Below are 26,293 nucleotides of genomic sequence, written 5' to 3' on the forward strand. Positions count from 1 at the left end.
TTGCACCGGCAATGGGTTGCAGGGGAGGGGGTGAAGACCCGGAGGGAAGAGGGGTGACAGTGATTAAAGTTTAGGTCACTGGAAGGAACCGGGCTATTTTTGGCAGGCCTGAGACAGAGAGTGAATGAAGTGTGTGTGTGTGTGTGGGAGGAGGGGGGGTCAGCACACTAACTGTGAGCACAGGGCAGCAAAAAAAGCTAGCACCGGCCCTGATGAGGACATCCCAAGTGTGAGTAATCTGGTTCCGGAGAATTTAAAGGAAGCGAGAAACTGTGCATGGGCTCCCGCCCTTGTGAGCCCTAGGGCCTTGGAGGTTTATCCTTCTCCTCACTGGAACAAACCCCGTCAGCCCAGTGGCCTGCTGTGGTGTGCATTGAGAGGAGACAGAGAGTTGGGAGCAGAAGTGACTTCAGGGACTACAGTGAGCTCATACATTCAGGGAAGTCCCCAGAGAGGGGGTTCCACTTGCATTACCATTAACAGAGAAAAAAAACCCATAATGCTCAGAGATTTCTTTCACTAAAATACATTAAAAATGCACATTAATGCTCTTTGCTTTAACTTGCATTAGTGCAGGACATTTAATGTGCCATTCACTAAGGGCCTGATTTTAAAAAGCATTTACTCGAGTAAAAACCAGGTTTACTGGAGTAAATTCACTTTACTTGAGTAAGTGGGTTTTTGAAAATTGCTACAATATATGCCATTGACTTGTCTATAGGATTTACTCACATAAGTGCACTTTACTTGAGTAAATGGCTTTTGAAAATTGCTACAATAGTAGCTACATTTACGCATGTAACTCCTTTTGAAAATTACCCCCTAAGAGGACAATTCTTAGAAGACATTCACTTGCATAAACTGGGTTTTTGAAAATCAGTCCTTTCCCATGTGAAATTATGCACAGGGGGTCGACAATGTGTGACTTTTTCATGGGTAAGGAGTATGCTAGGGCTTCTCAAGCCTGTCCTGGAGACTCCACCGCCAGTCATAGTCTCAGAATATCCACCACGAATATGCATGAAATAAACTTCCAAACACTGGAGCCCTAGTATATACAGATTGATCTCTTGCATATTCATTTTGGGGTATTCTGAAAACCCGATTGGCTCTGGGTTCTTCAGGACAGGTTTGAGAAGTCCTGGACTAATTGTTCCCGAGGACATATTTAAGACAGAAGAAGAAAATAACACACATACATTGCATTTTCAAATCTGCAGCATTATTTCCAAGGGGAAAAGAAGTACCCGCCACAATCAAAACAGGTGCCATGATCTGCAAATGCTTTTTTCTGAGGCAGCTGTCAATGAGAAAGTATGCTCCTACTTTCTCACTGACAAATGGTACAAAGCTCATGGCTGAAAGCACAAATGGACTTTGCATCAATATTTGTAGATTTACAGATTGTTTCCCTTAAGGACAGAGAGCCTTTAGGAGGGCAGCTTTTAAAACTCCCTGCCTATGTGCAAAGTCTGTAGGTCCTATATACTTTGTAGATCTTGTCATTAGTTTTCAGCAGGAAGGCACACACAAAAGCAAAACACGACATGTTTGTTTGTTTATTTATTTATTTATCTATTTATTTAGAGTATTTAGCTCACACCTTTTCATTGTACCTCAAGGTGGGTTATGCCCTCCACCTTCTCTCCAGAAAAATAAAAACACTCACACTGGCTACCACAGAGCTGCTTACATTGAGTTTTGCATAAATACACAGAAAGTGAAAGGTATTCGGAGTACCCCTTTGTGGAGTCTTAAGCTTAGAGGGGCTGTGAAGCATAACTGAAGCAAAAATTGCAAGAAACCCCCATCTCTTATAGAGAAACGAATGTTTGCTGGCAAGTTTGGTACTCGCCATGGTCATTTTCTGCCCATGAGATTTTGTAAACCTTCTGTGCAGGTGAAATTTCAATGGAAAGAAATGTGCATAGATTTGGGGGAGGCAACCTGATAGAGGACATCAGAGCTTGGAAACCCTACTCAGTTCTTAGAAAAGGACCAGTTGGAAGGGGGTCATCGGGGTTTGGAGCTAAGAAGCAGCCAGGAGGGGTGGTCTGGCCCAAGTGGCCCTTTTCATTACTGGGAAGATCAGTCTGACATGCCTCAGCTGGTATACAGATGCATTACTACTGCCAATGATATACATGAATTACTTAACCATGATAAAATTGTTTTTAATGTGGTATTCATTAAAGGCTTTATGGTCATTAATTAAAGCCCATTTATTAAAGAATACTAATATGCATTTTTAATGTACTTTAGTCCTGACCCATTGTGAATGAGATATTTACTAAAGGATATTAAGACCTTAGTAAATCCTGCATTTACAGTAATGTGAGTTCCTGCAGCTTGGAATGTGTGTGCATAATAGGGATGTGCATTCGGATTGACCGCATATGGAAAACGCAACTCAATTTCTTTTTTTTACTTAAAAAAAAGATGGGGCGTATACGAGCAGATTTCCGACATAAATGAACATAGATATGTCGGATACGGCGAATCGCCATGCGCGCGCTTTCTCGCCGCCATTACCTGCGACTCGAGCTCGGAGCCCCGGATTACCTGAAAATGGCGGCGCCCCTGTGGTAACCATGCCAACCTGTCTGACCCTGTCCTGTGAGTCTCAGTGACTCACAGGAAAGGGTGGGACAGGTCGGCATGGATACCGGAACGCAGCGAATCTGCGTTCACCTTTTCAGAGAAGCACTGAATGCAGCGAATCGCGCTGTCATTCCGTGCTTCTCTGAGGATTTCCTGACGAGCCAGCAGCACTATAAAAGCAGCAGCAGCACGAGGACTGACGGACATTGTCAGCGATTCAGTGGGGAGGTGGGATCGGGATCGTGCAGGGTGGGCTTAGGCAGGCTGAGGCAGAGAAGATAGCAGAACCCGATTTGATAGACAACACAGAACAGAACCAGATTTGATAGACAACACAGAACAGATTCTTTGTTAGGGAAAAAAAAAAAAGAACATTCTTATTGAGTGAGTCTGTACATTTTATCCTGGGCAGTGCCAGGCAGGGCTGGCAGTACTCTGCCTCATATTTGCTATTTTTAAACAGACTTAAAAGCATTCTCCTTGAGTGGTTCAGTGCTGGCTGGGCAGCAGTTCCAGGGCTGGGAGTACTCTGCCTCATATCTACTTTAGTTCTATGTGCACTGCAGTGCACACAGACAGACACATTCCGTGCATTGCCAGGCAGACAGTGAGGCAGTGGGCATTGTAAACAGAGTGAACATTGCCCTTCAGCGAGTCTGTTACATTTGCTATTTTTAAACAGACTTAAAAGCATTCTCCTTGAGTGGTTCAGTGCTGGGTGGGCACTGGGCAGCAGTTCCAAGGCTGGGAATACCCTGCCTCATATATACTTTAGTTCTATGTGCACTGCAGTGCACACAGACAGACACATTCTGTGCATTGCCAGGCAGACAGTGAGGCAGTGGGCATTGTAAACAGAGTGAACATTGCCCTTCAGCGAGTCTGTTACATTTGCTATTTTTAAACAGACTTAAAAGCATTCTCCTTGAGTGGTTCAGTGCTGGGTGGGCACTGGGCAGCAGTTCCAGGGCTGGGAATACCCTGCCTCATATATACTTTACTTCTATGTGCACTGCAGTGCACACAGACAGACACATTCCGTGCATTGCCAGGCAGACAGTGAGGCAGTGGGCATTGTAAACAGAGTGAACATTGCCCTTCAGCGAGTCTGTTACATTTGCTATTTTTAAACAGACTTAAAAGCATTCTCCTTGAGTGGTTCAGTGCTGGGTGGGCAGTGCCAGGGCTGGCACTGGCAGTACTCTGCCTCATATCTACTGAAAAGGAAGCTTGTTCTCTGTGCACTCACTGCACACACACAGACAGACACATTCCGTGCATTGCCAGGCAGGCAGTGAGGCAGTGGGCATTGTAAACAGAGTGAACACATTCTCCTTCAGTGGTTCAGTGCTGGGTGGGCAGCAGTTCCAGTGCTGGGAGTACCCTGCCTCATATCTACTTTAGTTCTATGTGCACTGCAGTGCACACAGACAGACACATTCCGTGCATTGCCAGGCAGGCAGTGAGGCAGTGGGCATTGTAAACAGAGTGAACATTGCCCTTCAGCGAGTCTGTTACATTTGCTATTTTTAAACAGACTTAAAAGCATTCTCCTTGAGTGGTTCAGTGCTGGGTGGGCAGCAGTTCCAGGGCTGGGAGTACCCTGCCTCATATCTACTGAAAAGGAAGCTTGTTCTCTGTGCACTCACTGCACACACACAGACAGACACATTCCGTGCATTGCCAGGCAGGCAGTGGGCATAAACAGAGTGAAGATTGGCCTTAAGCGAGTCTGTTCAATTTGTTATTTTTAAACAGACTTAACCGCATTGTCCTTGAGTGGTTCAGTGCTGGGTGGGCAGCAGTTCCAGGGCTGGGAGTACCCTGCCTCATATCTACTGAAAAGGAAGCTTGTTCTCTGTGCACTCACTGCACACACACAGACAGACACATTCCGTGCATTGCCAGGCAGGCAGTGAGGCAGTGGGCATTGTAAACAGAGTGAACATTGCCCTTCAGCGAGTCTGTTACATTTGCTATTTTTAAACAGACTTAAAAGCATTCTCCTTGAGTGGTTCAGTGCTGGGTGGGCAGCAGTTCCAGGGCTGGGAGTACCCTGCCTCATATCTACTGAAAAGGAAGCTTGTTCTCTGTGCACTCACTGCACACACACAGACAGACACATTCCGTGCATTGCCAGGCAGGCAGTGAGGCAGTGGGCATTGTAAACAGAGTGAAGATTGGCCTTCAGCGAGTCTGTTCAATCTGCTATTTTTAAACAGACTTAAAAGCATTCTCCTTGAGTGGTTCAGTGCTGGGTGGGCAGCAGTTCCAGGGCTGGGAGTACCCTGCCTCATATCTACTGAAAAGGAAGCTTGTTCTCTGTGCACTCACTGCACACACACAGACAGACACATTCCGTGCATTGCCAGGCAGGCAGTGGGCATAAACAGAGTGAAGATTGGCCTTAAGCGAGTCTGTTCAATTTGTTATTTTTAAACAGACTTAACCGCATTGTCCTTGAGTGGTTCAGTGCTGGGTGGGCAGCAGTTCCAGGGCTGGGAGTACCCTGCCTCATATCTACTGAAAAGGAAGCTTGTTCTCTGCACTCACTGCACACACACAGACAGACACATTCCGTGCATTGCCAGGCAGGCAGTGAGGCAGTGGGCATTGTAAACAGAGTGAACATTGCCCTTCAGCGAGTCTGTTACATTTGCTATTTTTAAACAGACTTAAAAGCATTCTCCTTGAGTGGTTCAGTGCTGGGTGGGCAGCAGTTCCAGGGCTGGGAGTACCCTGCCTCATATCTACTGAAAAGGAAGCTTGTTCTCTGTGCACTCACTGCACACACACAGACAGACACATTCCGTGCATTGCCAGGCAGGCAGTGAGGCAGTGGGCATTGTAAACAGAGTGAAGATTGGCCTTCAGCGAGTCTGTTCAATCTGCTATTTTTAAACAGACTTAAAAGCATTCTCCTTGAGTGGTTCAGTGCTGGGTGGGCAGCAGTTCCAGGGCTGGGAGTACCCTGCCTCATATCTACTGAAAAGGAAGCTTGTTCTCTGTGCACTCACTGCACACACACAGACAGACACATTCCGTGCATTGCCAGGCAGGCAGTGGGCATAAACAGAGTGAAGATTGGCCTTAAGCGAGTCTGTTCAATTTGTTATTTTTAAACAGACTTAACCGCATTGTCCTTGAGTGGTTCAGTGCTGGGTGGGCAGCAGTTCCAGGGCTGGGAGTACCCTGCCTCATATCTACTGAAAAGGAAGCTTGTTCTCTGCACTCACTGCACACACACAGACAGACACATTCCGTGCATTGCCAGGCAGGCAGTGAGGCAGTGGGCATTGTAAACAGAGTGAAGATTGGCCTTCAGCGAGTCTGTTCAATCTACTATTTTTAAACAGACTTAACCGCATTGTCCTTGACTTGGTCCGTTCATTTTGTTATTTTAAACAGACTTAGCATTCTTCTTGAGTGGGTCTGTTAATTTAGTTATTTTAAACTGACCGAACATTATTATTGTGGGACAGTGGGCAGTGTTACCACTAGTACTCATTGACATTAAATCCATAATGTCAGGGAAAGGGAGATGCAAGCGACTTAGTGGGAATGGCAGCGGAGGCACCGCAAAAGACACCAGCGCAACACCACCAGTACAGGTAAAAAGGCAACTGTCGCAATCAAACGTCTTTGTAGGGGATGGCAGTTCCATGGCAAAAAAAAAGAAATCAGACCATGAAACTTTGCAATCGCCAGCACCTGTTTCTGGCACTGTAGTTTTGGAGGAGAGTGAAGAGGAGGCAGAGTCTAGCCAGACAAAAGTTACACACCCAAGAGCAGCCAGGGGACAGAAGTGTCCTACAAAACTTTGCGGTGACAAGGTAGCGCTGGCACTGTTAGCTTCTGATTCAGAAGAAGAATCTTCTTGGATGGGATTCTCATCAGAAACGGAAGATGTAATACCTGAGCAATCTTCGGTAGAATTGTCAGTTAGTCCTGTTTTAGCCTCCACCTCCAGAAATCTGCGGCAGGGGAGACATTCCACTGATATCGAGGAGGAGGAAGAGCTGTCAGAAGGGAGACAGAGGGTGACTGTTGCCCCCGCTGGCATTGCTTCGCCGGGTGCAGTGGGTGCACCACCCACACCCAGTAGTACCTCAACTCCAGTGCCACCATCCACCCCAGGGCGGGAAAGAGAGGAGGATCACAAAAGAAATCTGCGATCTGGGCACATTTTAAAGTGACAGAAGACCCGCGTTATGCTCGGTGTAATTACTGTGCCAGGGATATTAGCAGAGGCAAGCAACTGGGACATCTGTCAAATTTTGGCATGGAGTATCATGTTAAGAGGCAACACCCAACAAGATTACTGCCATCTGGGGATGGTAGCATTTTCCGTCAGGGGACCCCTTCCCCTTCCAACCAGGGTGCAGTGGTAGGAAAGCAGCAGAGTCAGCCCACGCCCTCATACCCTTCTAGCAGTCAGGCGGCAGGCCAGAAACCCACTGACATGTGGGAGAAGCGACAATGCACCATGGAGGAAATGGGGTGGAGTGCGGTAACGCTATCCCGGGGTAGGAGGCAGGCAGCCGCAAAAGTAGTAACCAGGAGCATTGGAGAAATGATTGCCCTTGATGACCAGCCCCTGCAGTTAGTTGAGAATGTGGGTTTCAAACGTTTCTTGAAGGTCGTACTTCCAAATTACAAAGTCCCCTCCAGAACCACATTTAGTAGAAAGGTCATCCCCAGCCTGTACAAGCACTGTGTCAGTCGCCTGCAAGCACTGCTAGGTAAGGCAGACGGAAGAGTGCATTTCACCTGCGATATCTGGACCGCCATGAATGCTGCACACTCTTACCTCTCTCTGACAGCACACTGGTGGGACATGGCAGAGGCAGGGGCAGCCAGCAGCTCTATTACTGAACAAGCATCAGGGTGGAGGTGGGCTTTACTGAACACCCACCTGACGGACCATTCCCATACCGCTGCCAATATTCTAGCATGCATCAGAAAGATGCTGGCGAGCTGGAAAGTACACCAGCGAGACAGTAAAACGCGGGCAGGCTTTTTTGTCACAGACAACGGTGCAAACATGGTTAAGGCAATAAGCGATGGGCGGTTTAAGAACATCCGATGTTTTGCACACACTCTGCATCTGGTAGTGAAGTCAGGTTTGGGCTTGGAGTCCAAGGACAAGGAGACTGAATACCTGCGTCGGTTAATACACAAGTGCAGGAACATAGCAGCACACTTCCACAGAAGTGTCAGGGCGGGGCAGGTTCTCCGAGAAAATCAGACTGCTTTGGATATGCCCGAGAAGCGTCTCATTCAAGACGTTCCCACCCGGTGGAATTCCACCTTTATGATGCTGGAGAGGTTATTGGAGCTGCAGACACCCCTTCATGAACTTTCTGGTACAATAGACATAGGTGTACAGAATCCCCTAGGGCATCACGATTGGTTAGTCATGAGTCAGCTGTTAAAAATCCTGCAGCCCTTCAAGGACGTCACGGAGGAGCTGAGTTCCAGAAGTTCCACCTTGGCTGACATCATCCCTATAGTGAAATTCCTGGATGACCATTTGGAAGGCATTAAACGGCAAGAGGGAATGACTGCTGAGGTGCTGCAGTGTGTGGACGTTTTGCAGCAGCAGGTGAAAGACAGATTAAGGCCTTTAACAGAGGACAGCACATACATGCTCGCCTCTGTCTGTGATCCCCGTGTGAAAGGTAAAATCGCCCTACAGACCAATTGTCTGTCATTTGTGAAGGAGCTGTTGTTAGCACAGGTCCGTGAACAGGAGCACCATAGGCGGAGACAGATTAGGCTTGAAGCACAGGTGGAAACAGCAGGCACGTCACAGAGTTGTGCTGCTGCTAGCCCTGGCAGGAGAAGGACTGTGTCAGTGACAGATACTATTACTAGTGCCTCCACCTCAACGTCAGAACGCCCAAGGCATGTTGGCCATAAAGATACATCAGTAGTGCAACAGGCGAGAGAGAAAGTAACTGGATTGAGTGACTCTCAGCCCTCCCAAGCACAGGAGGAGACAGCAGCAGAGCTGTCAGTGAAACGGTATCTCTCAGAGCCGATAGAGAATACGCAGACAGATCCGCTGGCATATTGGGCACACAAGTCCACTGTCTGGCCACACCTAGCCAAAGTGGCTGAAGGATATCTGTCATGTCCACCAACAAGTGTGCCCAGTGAACGTGTTTTTTCAATGACAGGGGATATCATGAGCCCTCACCGCTCAAGGCTTTCACCGGTCTTGATGGAAATGCTAGTGTTTTTGAAAGTAAACCTGCCATTGCTTGGCTTTCCCGATTTTCCTTGTGAATGGCAAGATGAATAAAAGCTATTGAAAGGAGCCTTGCAGCAGTTCCAATTGCCTCCTATGCTCAAGATAATGTAAGCAGTAAGCACTGCAGCACATGTTCTTGACATGAATCGCTGTGTCTGACCGGCATCTAATGTGCAGCCCTAGTGTTCCCACAAGTGTTTTAACTCCGTTGCTGTTCCTGCCTGTACCTCCAGGCATTGTGTTCCTAGCTGGGCAGTTCCATTTGGTTATTTTAAACAGACTGAGCATTGTCCTTCAGAGTGGGTCTGTTGATATTGCTATTTTAAACAGACTGAGCATTGACCTTCAGAGTGGGTCCGTTAATTTTCTTATTTTAAACAGACTGAGCATAGTCCTTGAGTGGGTCCGTTAATTTTGTTCTTTTAAACAGACTGAGCATGGTCCTTCAGAGTGGGTCCGTTAATTTTCTTATTTTAAACAGACTGAGCTTTCTTCTTCAAGGCCGAAGTGGAGAAGGGTTCCATGTGAACAGCAGTTCAACATGGGTCAGCCGGTCCTAACAGATAGGCGAGCGCCGTTCGGAAGGGACGGGCGATGGCCTCCGTCGTCCTCGGCTGATCGAAAGGGAATCGGGTTCAGATCCACGAACCCGGAGTGGTGGAGATTCGGCGCTGGGCTCTTCCCTCTTCACTCGCCGTTACTGAGGGAATCCTGGTTAGTTTCTTTTCCTACGCTGCTTGTGTCCCTAGCTGGGATTGACATCTGTCCTCAAATGATGTGCCTGTTCATCCAGACCTTGTGTTCCCACGCGTATTCTTATTTCTGAGAGATTTTCCGATTCCTTTGTCATCAGCTAAAGTGCATAAGATGCGTTGATGAATAGTTTTGAAGATGACACATATGGCTTTATAGATGATACGGAAGTGGACGGGTAGCCAATGTAACTCTTTCAGAATGGGAGATATGTGGTCTCTCTTTCTTGCGCCTGTTAGTAATCGGGCTGCTGAATTTTGAACCATCTGTAGTGGTTTGGAATAGGATGAGGGCAGAACTAGCAATAGGGAACTGCAGTAGTCTAATTTCGCAAAAATGACTGCTTGGATGATCGTTCTGAAGTCTTGAGCATGGAAAAGAGGTCTTATCCTCTTCCGAACCTGGAGTTTATAGAAGCAGTCTTTGGTTGTTTTGTTGATATGTGCCTTGAAGTTTAGCCGGTTGTCTATTATCACTCCTAAGTCTATAACTTGTGTGGTAGGTAGGTTGGTGGGAAGAGTAGTGTTGGAGATATTGTTTTCAGGAGAGATGAGTAGGATTTCTGTCTTGGATGAGTTTAAGATGAGGTGTAGGTTGTTTACTACTTGTTTGATTTTCTGGTGGCATGTTTCCCAGTAGTCAAGAGTTTTAGAGTATGTGTCTTTGATATGGATGATGATTTCAATATCATCTGCGTAAAGGAAGTACTTTAGATTGAGGTCGGTAAGAAGTTGGCAGAGAGGAAGAAGATAGATATTAAATAGGGTCGGAGATAATCAAGAACCTTGAGGGACTCCTATGACAGAGTCAAATCTTGAGGATTCCTTGTTTTGGAGTTTAACTTTGCAACCTCTGTTATTGAGAAACGTTTTGAACCAGGATCGGACGGTGCCGCTGATTCCTATGGACGAAAGCTGGTTTAGGAGGATGGCGTGGTTGACCGTGTCGAACGCTGCGGAAAGGTCTAACAAGATCAATAGGAAAGAGTTTCCTTTGTCGAGGCCCATTAAGATATAATATTATATCTTACAGTTGTGGTTTGGATCATATTCTTTAGGTGAAGACGGTTGTCTATAATTACTCCCAGGTCTCTCACATGGTTGTGGGTGAGAAGGTGTTTGTGATGGATCTGAGATGGGAGGTTTTCTTGCTTGTAGGAAATGAAGAGGAGTTCAGTTTTAGAGGCATTGAGGACCAGGTTTAGACTGTTGAGGAGATTAGTGGTGGCTTCGGCTTGTAAGCTGTTGTTCCAAAGTGCGATGGCTTTCTTAATAGATTCTGTTATGGGAATAAGAATCTGAACATCGTCTGCATAGATGTAGTGAATGAGGTTAAGACTAAACAGTTGGCAAAGGGGAAGGAGGAAACGGCGGGGGAAACGGCAAAGCTGCTGCCAGGGGGGGCTATAACACGCGCCGCCAGAGCGGCGGGCCACCTGCCCCCCCTGGGCCTTCCCAGCCGACACGGAGCCGGTTGCGGCGCTCCGCCGCGGAGGAAATGCGCCCTGCGGCCGTCCGGGAGGCGTTCCCCGCCCCCCCGCGAAAGGGGTGGGGGATGCGCCGAAACCACCCCCGGTCCCACCGAACCCGCCGCCGGTTTGAATCCTCCAGGCGGACTGCACGCACCCCACCCGTTTACCTCTTAACGGTTTCCCGCCCTTTTGAACTCGCTCTTGAAAGTTGTTTTCAACTTTCCCTTATGTACTTATTGATTTTATTGCTTTACTTTATTTTTTTTATTCCTGGACGGGGCCGGGGCCGTCCGGGAGGCGTTCCCCGCCCCCCCGCGAAAGGGGTGGGGGATGCGCCGAAACCACCCCCGGTCCCACCGAACCCGCCGGGTTCAATCCTCCAGGCGGACTGCACGCACCCCACCCGTTTAACTCTTAACGGTTTCCCGCCCTTTTGAACTCGGTCTTGAAAGTTGTTTTCAACTTTCCCTTACGTACTTATTGATTTTATATATTTACTTTATTTTTTTATTCCTGGACGGGGCCGGGGCCGTCCGGGAGGCATTCCCCGCCCCCCCGCGAAAGGGGTGGGGGATGCGCCGAAACCACCCCCGGTCCCACCGAACCCGCCGCCGGTTTGAATCCTCCAGGCGGACTGCACGCACCTCACCCGTTACCTCTTAACGGTTTCCCGCCCTTTTGAACTCGCTCTTGAAAGTTGTTTTCAACTTTCCCTTACGTACTTATTGATTTTATATATTTACTTTATTTTTTTATTCCTGGACGGGGCCGGGGCCGTCCGGGAGGCGTTCCCCGCCCCCCCGCGAAAGGGGTGGGGGATGCGCCGAAACCACCCCCGGTCCCACCGAACCCGCCGCCGGTTTGAATCCTCCAGGCGGACTGCACGCACCTCACCCGTTTACCTCTTAACGGTTTCCCGCCCTTTTGAACTCGCTCTTGAAAGTTGTTTTCAACTTTCCCTTACGTACTTATTGATTTTATTGCTTTACTTTATTTTTTTTATTCCTGGACGGGGCCGGGGCCGTCCGGGAGGTGTTCCCCGCCCCCCCGCGAAAGGGGTGGGGGATGCGCCGAAACCACCCCCGGTCCCACCGAACCCGCCGGGTTCAATCCTCCAGGCGGACTGCACGCACCCCACCCGTTTAACTCTTAACGGTTTCCCGCCCTTTTGAACTCGGTCTTGAAAGTTGTTTTCAACTTTCCCTTACGTACTTATTGATTTTATATATTTACTTTATTTTTTTATTCCTGGATGGGGCCGGGGCCGTCCGGGAGGCGTTCCCCGCCCCCCCGCGAAAGGGGTGGGGGATGCGCCGAAACCACCCCCGGTCCCACCGAACCCGCCGGGTTCAATCCTCCAGGCGGACTGCACGCACCCCACCCGTTTAACTCTTAACGGTTTCCCGCCCTTTTGAACTCGCTCTTGAAAGTTGTTTTCAACTTTCCCTTACGTACTTATTGATTTTATATATTTACTTTATTTTTTTATTCCTGGACGGGGCCGGGGCCGTCCGGGAGGCGTTCCCCGCCCCCCCGCGAAAGGGGTGGGGGATGCGCCGAAACCACCCCCGGTCCCACCGAACCCGCCGGGTTCAATCCTCCAGGCGGACTGCACGCACCCCACCTGTTTAACTCTTAACGGTTTCCCGCCCTTTTGAACTCGCTCTTGAAAGTTGTTTTCAACTTTCCCTTACGTACTTATTGATTTTATTGCTTTACTTTATTTTTTTTATTCCTGGACGGGGCCGGGGCCGCGGACTGCACGCACCCCACCCGTTTACCTCTTAACGGTTTCCCGCCCTTTTGAACTCGCTCTTGAAAGTTATTTTCAACTTTCCCTTACGTACTTATTGATTTTATTTATTTATTTTATTTATTTATACCGGCATTGCATCCGCTGTAGGCTTCCCTGGTCGGTCTTGTGCATTTGAATAAACGGAGAGGAATTTGTAGGTCGATAATGGTGTGTTGGTGAATGATTTTTTATATCAAGGTGATGGATTTGTAAATGACTCTGAACTGAATTGGTAACCAGTGGAGGTCTTTTAGGACTGGGGAAATGTGGCCTCCTTTCCTAGTGTTTGTTAGTAGATGGGCTGCTGCGTTTTCAACCATTTGGAGTGGTTTCGTGTATGAGGAAGGGAGTCCAAGTAATGTAGAGTTGCAGTAGTAGAAAATGAGGGCTTGGAGGATGGTTCTGAAGTGTTTGGCGTGGAAGAGTGGTCTTATCCTTTTTTAAACTTGCAGTTTATAGAAGCAGTCTTTGGTGGTTTTATTGGGGGGCCACTACCGGCCTAACACCGTCCGCCGGCTGATCCTCCATCAGAAGGACTTGGGCCCCCGAGCGGCGCTGGGGAGCCGGTCTTCCGTATGCCACATTTCCCGCGCCCGCCGGACAGGCGGGGATTCGGCGCTGGGCTCTTCCCTCTTCACTCACCGTTACTGAGGGAATCCTGGTTAGTTTATTTTCCTCCACAGCTTGTGTCCCTAGGTGGTCCCTGCGGGTCGGTACGGCAAGAGCGGTATTCAAACAGCAAGCACTGGGGTATGAAAATACAGACCCCTGTGTACTTACTTGGTAGAGGTTTTGCTAGGAGTAAGAATTTGTTGAGGATAATGTCAGTTTCTTAATAAGATCTCATGCTTTGACTGTTGAGGAGATTAGTGATGGCTTGTAAGCTGTTGTTCCAAAGTGCGATGGCTTTGTTAATAGATTCTGTTATGGGAATAAGAATCTGAACATCGTCTGCATAGATGTAGTGAATGAGGTTAAGACTAGTTAACAGTTGGCAAAGGGGAAGGAGGAAACGGCGGGGGAAACGGCGAAGCTGCTGCCAGGGGGGGCTATAACACGCGCCGCCGGAGCGGCGGGCCACCTGTATATACAATATATACAGCTTCTGAGCAGAGAATTTATTGATGGTGCGTGTTAGGTGGAGTTCGGGAAGGCTTGCCTGAAAAGCCATGTCTTGAGTCTTTCCAGAAAGGTTAGGAGGCGAGGTTCATTTCTGAGATCTCCCCGTGTACAACATTTTGAATTAAACATGCCACTTTATATTGTATGCGATATTGGATGGACATGCACAGCATTCCAGGTCAAACCCTTTTAGAGACGTCAAGCCTCGACAGACAAAGTAAAGAGTAAGAAATTGTTGAACTTGGAGGTGGACCCTTGTCCGGGGGAAACGGTGAAGCTGCTGCCGGGGGGGGGGGGGGCAATAACACGCGCCGGAGCCGGTATTTACCCTTAGATGGAGTTTACCACCCACTTTGGCCTGCATTCCCAAACAAACAGACTACGAGAAAACCCGGTCCCGGAGCACCGGGGGCCGCTACCGGCCTAACACCGTCCGCGGGCTGAGGCTTGATGAGAAGGACTTGGGCCCCCGAGCGGCGCCAGAGAGGCGATCTTCCGTATGCCACATTTCCCGCGCCCGCCGGACGAGCGGGGATTCGGCGCTGGGCTCTTCCCTCTTCACTCACCGTTACGGAGGGAATCCTGGTTAGTTTCTTTTCCTCCGCGGCTTGTGTCCATAGGTGGGATTGACCTCTGTCCTAGAATGATGTGCCTCTTCATCCAGGCCTAGTGTTCCTACTGGTGTTTTAAGTCCATTGCTGTGCCTGCCTGTTCATCCAGACCTTGTGTTCCCACACGTATTGGGGTAGATTTTCAGAGCCCTGCTCGCCTAAATCCGCCCAAAACCGGGCGGATTTAGGCGAGCAGGGCCCTGCGCGCCGGGAAGCCTATTTTACATAGGCCTCCCGGCGCGCGCAGAGCCCCGGGACTCGCGTAAGTCCCGGGGTTCTCGGAGGGGGGCGTGTCGGGGGCGTGTCGGGGGGCGGGCCCGGTCGTCGCGGCGTTCCGGGGGCGTGTCGGCAGCGTTTTGGGGGCGGGTACGGGGCGTGGCTACGGCCCGGGGGCGTGGCCGCGCCCTCCGTACCCGCCCCCAGGTCGCGGCCCGGCGCGCAGCAGGCCCGCTGGCGCGCGGGGATGTACGTCTCCCTCCGGGAGGCGTAAATCCCCCGACAAAGGTAAGGGGGGGGTGTAGACAGGGCCGGGTGGGTGGGTTAGGTAGGGGAAGGGAGGGGAAGGTGAGGGGAGGGCAAAGGAAAGTTCCCTCCAAGGCCGCTCCGATTTCGGAGCGGCCTTGGAGGGAACGGGGGAGGTAGCGCGGCTCGGCGCGCGCAGGCTATACAAAATTGATAGCCTTGCGCGCGCCGATCCAGGATTTTAGTGGATACGCGCGGCTCCGCGCGTATCTACTAAAATCCAGCGTACTTTTGTTTGCGCCTGGAGCGCAAACAAAAGTAGGCTGTTCGCGCTCGTCTGAAAATCTACCCCATTATTATTTCTGAGAGATCTTACAATTCCTTTGTCATTTTCTGAAGTGCATAAGTAGGGTAGCTAAATGAGGAGAATATTGGAGGGGCAAAGTTCCATATTCAAAGCTGAGTAGCTGTACTTATCTAGTGAAAGTTTGAAGGATCAGGGAAGGCTTGTAAGAATAGCCAAGTTTGTTAATAGATTCTGTTATGGGAATAAGAATCTGAACATCGTCTGCATAGATGTAGTGAATGAGGTTAAGACAAGTTAACAGTTGCCAAAGGGGAAGGAGGAAACGCCGGGAGGGGGGGCTATAACACGCGCCGCCGGAGCAGCGGGCCACCTGCCCCCCCTGGGCCTTCCCAGCCGACCCGTTGCCGGTCGCGGCGCACCGCCGCGGAGGAAATGCACCCTGCGGGGGCCGGGGCCGTCCGGGAGGCGTTCCCCGCCCCTCCCCCACCCCCCGCGAAAGGGGTGGGGGTGGGGGATCCGCCGAAACCCCGGTCCGACCGAACCCGCCGGGTTGAATCCTGTGGGCGGACTGCACGGACCCCACCCATTTACCTCTTTACAATTTCACGCCCTCTTGAACTCCCTCTTCAAAGTTGTTTTCAACTTTCCCTTGCGGTACTTACTTATTTATTTAAGGTTTTTTTATACCGGCATTCATGAAATCGTTCACATGATGTCGCTTTACAGAAAACAGGGGTGCAAAGAAAACAACCTATAACATAAATACACGTGGTGAAGAGATGCAGTTACAATTAACTGGGGCTATGAACTGGGAGTGTAAGAAATAAAGAGGGATAGAGGAGGTTAATTATATACATGTGTAGAATATAAAAATATACAAGAGTACATTACAAATATGGCGTCCAATATATACAGCTTCTGAGCTGAGAATTTATTGATGGTGTGTGTTAGGTGCAGTTCGGGAAGGCTTGCCTGAAAAGCCATGACTTGAGTCTTTTCCGAAAGGTTAGGAGGCAAGGTTCATTTCTGAGATCTGGGGGGATGGAGTTCCATAACGGTGGACCTGCTGTGGAAAGGGCTCAATCTCTAAAGGTGCTGTGATAAGTGGTTTTGGAGGGTGGAACAAGGAGGCATCCTCTGTAGGCTTCCCTGGTCGGTCTTGTGCATTTGTATAAACGGAGAGGAATTTGTAGGTCGATTATGGTGTGTTGGTGAAAGATTTTGTATATCAAGGTGATGGATTTGTAAATGACTCTGAACTGAATTGGTAACCAGTGGAGGTCTTTTAGGACTGGGGAAATGTGGTCTCTTTTCCTAGTGTTTGTTAGTAGACGGGCTGCTGCGTTTTGAACCATTTGGAGTGGTTTTGTGTATGAGGAAGGGAGTCCAAGAAATGTAGAGTTGCAGTAGTCTAATTTGGAGAAAATGAGGGCTTGGAGGATCCTGGTTAGTGTCTTTTCCTCCGCGGCTTGTGTCCCTAGCTGTGATTGAACTCTGTCCTCGAATGATGTGCCTCTTCATCCAGGCCTTGTGTCCCTAGCTGGGATCGACCTCTGTGCTCGACTGCTGCGCCTCTTCATCCCGGCCTTGTGTTCCCACAAGTGTTTAACTCCGTTGCTGTGCCCGTTCCTGCAGGCCTTGTGTTCCTCTGGGGATAGGGAAATACATACAGTAACTGAGTGTAAGCAAGTATGATTTGCATTGAATACAAGAATGTCAGTATATAAAAATGACAAATAAATATAAAAATAAATGAAGTGCTATAAACTTTTTAAAAAAAGAATATAAATCCATAAAAAAAAAAATTGTACTATCCGAGTATCAGTGTTCATCCATGTTCCTACTGGTGTTTTAACTCCATTGCTGTGCCTGCCTGTTCATCCAGGCCTTGTGTTCCCACAGGTGTTTTAACTCAGTGGCGGTGCCTGTTCATCCAGGCCTTGTGTTCCTCTGGGGATAGGGAAATACCTACAGTACCTGAGTGTAATCAAGTATGACGTGCTAGAAACGTTTTCGAATAAGAATATAAATACATTAAAAAAACACATAATTACTATCCGAGTATCCGTGTTCATCCAGGCCTTGTGTTCCCACAGGTGTTTTAACTCAGTTGCTGTGCCCATTCTTCCGGGCCTTGTGTTCCCACAGGTGTTTTAACTCAGTGGCGGTGCCTGTTCATCCAGGCCTTGTGTTCCCACAGGTGTTTTAACTCAGTGGCTGTGCCTGTTCATCCAGGCCTTGTGTTCCCACAAGTGTTTTAACCTGGTTGCTGTGCCTGTTCATGCAGGCCTTGTGTCCCTTGCTGGAATTGACCTCTGTCCTCGAATGATGTACCTGTTCATCCAGGCCTTGTGTTCCCACACGTATTCTTATTTGTGAGAGATCCTAGGCTCCAATTCGTTTGTCATCAGCTGAAGTGCGTAAGTACAGTCTGAATTCACTAGACGCCAACGGAATTCACTAGACGCCAACGATATTCACTGGACGCCAATGTAAACACCGGGTACACACAACTCTAGGGGTGGACCCGTTCCAGGGAGTCCTTCCCTGAACAAGCATGAGGGTGGAGGTGGGCTTTACTGCACACCCACCTGACGGACCATGCCCACACCGCTGCCAATATTCTAGCATGCATCAGAAAGATGCTGGCGAGCTACCAGTGTTTTAACCTAGTTCCTGTGCCTGTTCATGCAGGCCTTGTGTCCCTAGCTGGGATTGACCTCTGTCCTCGAAGGAAGTGCCTGTTCATCCAGGCCTTGTGTTCCTACTGCTGTTTTAACTCCATTGCTGTGCCTGCCTGTTCATCCAGACCTTGTGTTCCCACACGTATTCTTATTTCTGAGAGATCCTCCAATTCCTTTGTCATCTGCTGAAGTGCGTAAGTACCGTCTGAATTCACTAGACGCCAACGGAATTCACTAGACGCCAACGATATTCACTGGACGCCAATGTAAACACCGGGTACACACAACTCTAGGGGTGGACCCTTTCCAGGGAGTACTTCCCTGCACAAAGGAAAGGGAACTCTCTCCTGGGCCAATTGATAAGAAAACCACAATTCTGCAGCCAAAAATAGGCTGGAAATCCTTCCCCCATTGACTTTAATGGGCGACATATGTACATATACCCAACTCATTAGATTTTTTTTATGTCCATATTGGCCGCAAGTGGGACCCCCTTTCGGACATAAGAAATATGAACATAAAATTTTGCTCTGCACATCCCTAGTGCATAACTGCCCTGGTAATCCCACCCCTCCATCAATGAGGCAGTAGCCCAAGGGTTGTTCCCTCCCTCCCATGAGCTCTGCCCCCTCCCCTCCCATCACTAGAGTCAATATTTCCCTCTCCCAAGTCAGCAATCCCCCTCTTGGCAAGGTTTAGGTAGGCTTTGAGCCCCAATGTCCGCTCTTTCTCTCCCCTGCTAGTTTCAAAGGGTAAGATTTCCCCAGATCCATCCTCTTCCTAGACTTCCCTTACTCTTTAAAGAAATTTTATATGTGGGGCAAATGGGATTCATAATTCAGCCGACACCATTGGTACTGACAGAGCAGGAGTGACTGCAGATCATTCCTGCAGGGAGGAATCTTAAGACTTCTAAGGGGAACTCTAGGTGTCAGGGGAGACCTGGGCAACTCAGAATATCCCTCTTCTATCCCCCACATCCCCCCTCTCCCTAGGTTCTAGGGAACGAAGGAGGAGAAATAGCACGACTTGAAGCCCCTTTAAACCTTGGCAGGGGACGGGGGACTGACTCTGGAGGAGCCTACCTGTGAAGATGGAGATCTCGGTGTATGTGTGTGTGTGTGCATGTGAGTGGCCCAAGAACATCAGCAAGCATATATCAGTATCTCTTGGAGGAAACGTAATTACACCACTGAGGTATATTGTGAATTGTGAATTGTATTGTGATCTATGTTAAGCCTTTTAAATATTAATGACTGTTGTGCATGCATTTGCATGTAATACAATTCATGAATAATTTCTGTATATTTCCATGACTGTTTAAGCGTGATCAGTAAAGCTTGTGCAAGCGTTACCAACAGCATGCTTTAATGTGCTTTTAACACATGTAGGAGCTGAATTCAGTACTTAATGGATGTTAACACCACATAAATAGGTCCCTAAATGCTGTTGCACAAATATGCATTAAAAACAGAGATCTATGCACATTTGTATGCACTTTAATAAATGAACACCCTAGACTAACAGACACAGAGATAGAAAAAATCCCAAACAGAGAAGGTAGGAAACATGCAGATGTGCTACATGGGGCAGAAATAGATAGGCCAGAGGCCAAGAGATAAATCTTATAGAGCCTTTCAGGAAGAGTTAAGAATGAGGGACATGGTAGGCAGAACTCATCACAGCATATCACTTTAATAAATAGTAAGCAACAAAACAGCTCAGGCTAATTTTAAAACAAACATACGTGAACCCATACACACTTGTATTAGCATGCGACCAAAGATACGCTGGAATTTTAAACTGAGCATGCCCTTTCGCACGTATGTTTTAAAATATACCAAAAACACATAAGTATGCTCCTGATTTTAAGAGGTTACTCAAGGATAGCACGTGGGTCTTCCACAGAACTGTTTTGGCTTTAATGCAGTATTATGTACACGGATTTTAAAACGTGCTCGTGCAAGGGACAACCCAGTTTTTCCAATTAGTCCACTAGTTTGCCCAGGAAATATTGAGGTCTTCCAGACCCTCTTGTTCTTCATCCTGTACACCCCCTAGTTGTCTCAGATCCCTCACCCTGTCCTATAAGCCCTAAAACTTGAGATCGACAGACTTCCTCCTCAACTGAAGCAGCAGTAAAGTTATGTGGATAACAAGCCGACACGCGCCGTGGCTTCCAGTTTTAAAATGTGGAGTTAGACATGTAACTGTTGGCCCTACCTCAGACTGCCCATGCTCCACCCATTCCCTGCCCCTTTTCCACCCTGTTATTTTTGACGCACACACTGGTATACACGCATATACTTTGCGGCTTTTTAAAATCTGCTTTGCTCGCGCGCAACCCACATATGCATGTGTATGTGACCATTTTTGCGCTAGCAATGCTTATAAAGTCTACCTCACTTTGTTTAAAAAACAGTCACCACGTTATTATGTCTCAAGGTAATAAATACATTACTGGTTCCTGCTTTAAGGACAGTGAAACACAATTTCCTTCCTTATATTTCTATGTTTAGCGATTGGACTGTGGCTCATCTTTTACTAGTTTATGTAATAGCTCTGGCTGATTTTTTCAGATTGTGAACCATGCCTAGTTTTATAAAGTTAGGCTAGCAGCTCATGCTATTAGGCAAGCATTTCAGTTTACCTGAACAACTGTGTTATTTTCTTTCCTCATTCTGCACCTCCCTACCCAGGCATTGGTGCGGACATGAACAACACCCATAAGTTTGACTGTCCATACATGCTTAGTGAGATGGTTTGGCACACTAATCCAAAAGTGGATGTGACTTTCACCTAGAACATGAATTGGTTCACAGCAAGGTCAGCCCCTTCCCTCATACAAGCACATTGGACATCGATAAAGGGCATTCACCTTGTTTAACCCTATGATCATGAAAACTGCAAAAGCGTGTTCACCATTGTAAACTCCATTCTTATCTGTATCAAGTGATTACATATTCTAAATGTTTCTTAAAATTCTACAAATTACTTTTTATTTATTGGCATGGATATGTTTTCTTTTGTTAAAAGTATTAAAAAACTAACAAGATAATGTACTGTATTATATATACTGACACAACTTGTATTTGTAAATCGCTTAGACCTATCATGTGGTAAGCGATTAATACAGTTTAATAAATGAAATAAATGAAATGAAATAAAACTAATTAATCTTTCTGACATCACTAAGCAAACAAAATATCATTTTGCTAATTATTTTTTGTCATGCAGGATGAACTGGAAGGTTTAGGATCTATCTACAAAGTACAGGTATCTGCAGTCAGTGCTGAGCTGCAGGAGCCATGGCATTTGGAATCAATGCATATAAAGCACACAGGCACCAAACAGGAAATGTGGCTTGCTTTTGACTGCTGGTTTAAACCTAATGAAGAAAAGTGTGTGGAACTTCCTGCTCTCTACTTGGGCGAGGATCCTCCTCCTGGTAATTGAACTTCTTTCTGTCTCCTGTGAGAATGCACTGAAGTAAATGTCCAAAAGCTTATGTGACATGCTCATAGAATGAAGAATTATACAGGTAGAGATTGGCAGTGTGCTATGTGCTGTTTTTGAAACAGGTAACGTTACATGCATACATTTAGCTGCGGACCAACTCATTATTCAAAGACAATTAATGCAGATGCCTACTCGTGATGGAAAATGTGTGTGTTGTCTACGGGCTTCAAAGTATGCATGCAACTTTGCTCTTAGGTGTTACTGAAAATGTACTCTATAAAGAGTAATTTTCAAACTGTCCACATTGGGGTAAAGACAGCACATGCTTTGTACTCTTGGGCTTTGCACCAATTCTAGAAGCAAAAGTATGCACATGCTTCATCTTTGAAAATAGCTGTGGGCAAAAAAATAGGCTTTCTAGGTGGACAAAATTTGTCTTCTCCAAATTCATAGGATGGTTTGCGACATTCCTTATTCCACCAGGTCAGGACATATTAAACGTATTATTTTAAAACATTGGCCAATTTTTAGTTCTTTGCCAGGGTTTTCGGAAAAACATGTGCAGGGATAAGAACTTAAGGACTAGAGATGTGAATCGTTTTCCATATCGTCTTAACGATAGAAATCGTGTGGCAGGAGAAGAAAATCGTGTTTGGCACGATTATTTCGTTGAAAAATCGTTAAAAATCGTTTTTTTCCGATTAGTGCGCACTAACTCGAGTTAGTGCGCACTAACTCAAAATGATACAAATAGACACTTTCCAGGTCACTGAAGGTCAGTTAGGAATGAATATGTGTTCCTATTGGCTGGCAGCCCTCTTATCTATTGATGTTACCAAGGTTACCACTGAGGTGATGGTTGGGGGGATGGGAAATGGAACTGGAAACTCATGAAAACCAACAGAAAATGAAACAAAGTGTTCACACTTCCCAGGTCAGTAAAGGTCACTAGGAATGAATATGTATTCCTATTGGCTGGCTGTGCTCTTATCTATTGATGTTACCAAGGTTACCACAGAGTAATGGTTGGGGGGATGTGAAATGGAAACAGTTGGAAGCTTGACAAAAAAAGTAATGTGATGATCAGCACTCACGTGACTAGAACTTCTTTGTTTATTATTTTTGTTAGCAGACACATGCATGTTGAATTTGCCAATCACTGTGCATTTTAGAAAGGTGGTCCTGGCTGGAACTGTACACAGTTCAAATATATGTAATTGATTGTTGGTAAGTGTATTTTTTAAGTAGCCACACTGGCACAAGTATGTTTACTTTTCCTCCTACTTAACTCACTAGCTCAGCTTTGTAAGAAGGGCTTCTCTGCTTGAGTGAGGGTCAGGCAGCTCCCCCCTGTCTGTGAAGCCAGCCTCTCACTAGTAATGCAGGGAGGGAGCTGTCTCAGACTTCACCATCCTTCCCCCCCCCCTCACCCACACACCATTCACTAGCTGGGACATGGGGGAAGTCAGGAGTGAGGGTCAGGCAGCTCCCACCTGTCTGTGAAGCCAGCCTCTCACTAGTAATGCAGGGAGGGAGCTGTCTCAGACTTCACCATCCACCCCCCCCCCCTCACCCACACACCATTCACTAGCTGGGACATGGGGGAAGTCAGGAGTGAGGGTCAGGCAGCTCCCCCCTGTCTGTGAAGCCAGCCTCTCACTAGTAATGCAGGGAGGGAGCTGTCTCAGACTTCACCATCCTCCTCCCCCCCCCCCTCACCCACACACCATTCACTAGCTGGGACATGGGGGAAGTCAGGAGTGAGGGTCAGGCAGCTCCCCCCTGTCTGTGAAGCCAGCCTCTCACTAGTAATGCAGGGAGGGAGCTGTCTCAGACTTCACCATCCTCCCCCCCCCCCCCCTCACCCACACACCATTCACTAGCTGGGACATGGGGGAAGTCAGGAGTGAGGGTCAGGCAGCTCCCCCCTGTCTGTGAAGCCAGCCTCTCACTAGTAATGCAGGGAGGGAGCTGTCTTAGACTTCACCATCCTCCTCCCCCCCCCCCTCACCCACACACCATTCACTAGCTGGGACATGGGGGAAGTCAGGAGTGAGGTCAGGCAGCTCCCCCCTGTCTGTGAAGCCAGCCTCTCACTAGTAATGCAGGGAGGGAGCTGTCTCAGACTTCACCATCCTCCCCCCCCCCCTCACCCACACACCATTCACTAGCTGGGACATGGGGGAAGTCAGGAGTGAGGGTCAGGCAGCTCCCCCCTGTCTGTGAAGCCAGCCTCTCACTAGTAATGCAGGGAGGGAGCTGTCTCAGACTTCACCATCCTCCCCCCCCCCTCACCCACACACCATTCACTAGCTGGGACATGGGGGAAGTCAGGAGTGAGGGTCAGGCAGCTCCCCCCTGTCTGTGAAGCCAGCCTCTCACCAGTAATGCAGGGAGGGAGCTGTCTCAGACTTCACCATCCTCCCCCCCCCCTCACCCACACACCATTCACTAGCTGGGACATGGGGGAAGTCAGGAGTGAGGGTCAGGCAGCTCCCCCCTGTCTGTGAAGCCAGCCTCTCACTAGTAATGCAGGGAGGGAGCTGTTTCAGACTTCACCATCCTCCTCCCCCCCCCCCCTCACCCATACACCATTCACTAGCTGGGACATGGGGGAAGTCAGGAGTGAGGGTCAGGCAGCTCCCCCCTGTCTGTGAAGCCAGCCTCTCACTAGTAATGCAGGGAGGGAGCTGTCTCAGACTTCACCATCCTCCCCCCCCCCCTCACCCACACACCATTCACTAGCTGGGACATGGGGGAAGTCAGGAGTGAGGTCAGGCAGCTCCCCCCTGTCTGTGAAGCCAGCCTCTCACTAGTAATGCAGGGAGGGAGCTGTCTCAGACTTCACCATCCTCCCCCCCACCTCACCCACACACCATTCACTAGCTGGGACATGGGGGAAGTCAGGAGTGAGGGTCAGGCAGCTCCCCCCTGTCTGTGAAGCCAGCCTCTCACTAGTAATGCAGGGAGGGAGCTGTCTCAGACTTCACCATCCTCCCCCCCCCCTCACCCACACACCATTCACTAGCTGGGACATGGGGGAAGTCAGGAGTGAGGGTCAGGCAGCTCCCCCCTGTCTGTGAAGCCAGCCTCTCACTAGTAATGCAGGGAGGGAGCTGTCTCAGACTTCACCATCCTCCCCCCCCCCTCACCCACACACCATTCACTAGCTGGGACATGGGGGAAGTCAGGAGTGAGGGTCAGGCAGCTCCCCCCTGTCTGTGAAGCCAGCCTCTCACTAGTAATGCAGGGAGGGAGCTGTCTTAGACTTCACCATCCTCCTCCCCCCCCCCCTCACCCACACACCATTCACTAGCTGGGACATGGGAGAAGTCAGGAGTGAGGTCAGGCAGCTCCCCCCTGTCTGTGAAGCCAGCCTCTCACTAGTAATGCAGGGAGGGAGCTGTCTCAGACTTCACCATCCTCCCCCCCCCCCCTCACCCACACACCATTCACTAGCTGGGACATGGGGGAAGTCAGGAGTGAGGGTCAGGCAGCTCCCCCCTGTCTGTGAAGCCAGCCTCTCACTAGTAATGCAGGGAGGGAGCTGTCTCAGACTTCACCATCCTCCCCCCCCCCCTCACCCACACACCATTCACTAGCTGGGACATGGGGGAAGTCAGGAGTGAGGGTCAGGCAGCTCCCCCCTGTCTGTGAAGACAGCCTCTCACTAGTAATGCAGGGAGGGAGCTGTCTCAGACTTCACCATCCTCCCCCCCCCCTCTCACCCACACACCATTCACTAGCTGGGACATGGGGGAAGTCAGGAGTGAGGGTCAGGCAGCTCCCCCCTGTCTGTGATGCCAGCCTCTCACTAGTAATGCAGGGAAGGAGCTGTCTCAGACTTCACCATCCTCCCCCCCCCCCCCTCACCCACACACCATTCACTAGCTGGGACATGGGGGAAGTCAGGAGTGAGGGTCAGGCAGCTCCCCCCTGTCTGTGAAGCCAGCCTCTCACTAGTAATGCAGGGAGGGAGCTGTCTCAGACTTCACCATCCTCCTCCCCCCCCTCACCCACACACCATTCACTAGCTGGGACATGGGGGAAGTCAGGAGTGAGGTCAGGCAGCTCCCCCCTGTCTGTGAAGCCAGCCTCTCACCACTAATGCAGGGAGGGAGCTGTCTCAGACTTCACCATCCTCCCCCCCCCCCTCACCCACACACCATTCACTAGCTGGGACATGGGGGAAGTCAGGAGTGAGGGTCAGGCAGCTCCCCCCTGTCTGTGAAGCCAGCCTCTCACTAGTAATGCAGGGAGGGAGCTGTCTCAGACTTCACCATCCTCCCCCCCCCTCACCCACACACCATTCACTAGCTGGGACATGGGGGAAGTCAGGAGTGAGGGTCAGGCAGCTCCCCCCTGTCTGTGAAGCCAGCCTCTCACTAGTAATGCAGGGAGGGAGCTGTCTCAGACTGGTATCAGGGTTAGGGCACTGTGTGCAGGAAGATCACAACACTCCTGGTATTAATAGGGATAGGGCACTGTAAGAGATGACTGTAGTAGATTGAATAAAGATCTGATGTTTCTGCTCTCCTCACACCAAACAAAAACAACACACAAGCAGAGAAGCCCTTCTTACAAAGCTGAGCTAGTGAGTTAAGTAGGAGGAAAAGTAAACATACTTGTGCCAGTGTTGCTACGTAAAAAATACACTTACCAACAATCAATTACATATATTTGAACTGTGTACAGTTCCAGCCAGGACCACCTTTCTAAAATGCACAGTGATTGGCAAATTCAACATGCACTAGCATTTCAGGTGCCTGCTA

At 48.8% G+C, this 26,293-nt stretch overlaps 1 protein-coding gene across 1 annotated transcript in view; it reads left to right on the forward strand.

The window, feature by feature from the left end:
* LOC115083385 (lipoxygenase homology domain-containing protein 1-like) overlaps window positions 1-26,293 on the forward strand; it is a 456,290-nt gene that overhangs the window by 102,345 nt on the left and 327,652 nt on the right. Inside the window, exon 6 of the mRNA XM_029587186.1 lies at window positions 21,300-21,510. Coding sequence (XP_029443046.1) covers window positions 21,300-21,510 — 211 coding nt within the window. The remainder of the gene's footprint in view (window positions 1-21,299; window positions 21,511-26,293) is intronic.

The sequence above is a fragment of the Rhinatrema bivittatum genome, chromosome 2, assembly GCF_901001135.1.
Source record: "Rhinatrema bivittatum chromosome 2, aRhiBiv1.1, whole genome shotgun sequence".
NCBI classification, from domain to species: domain Eukaryota; kingdom Metazoa; phylum Chordata; class Amphibia; order Gymnophiona; family Rhinatrematidae; genus Rhinatrema; species Rhinatrema bivittatum.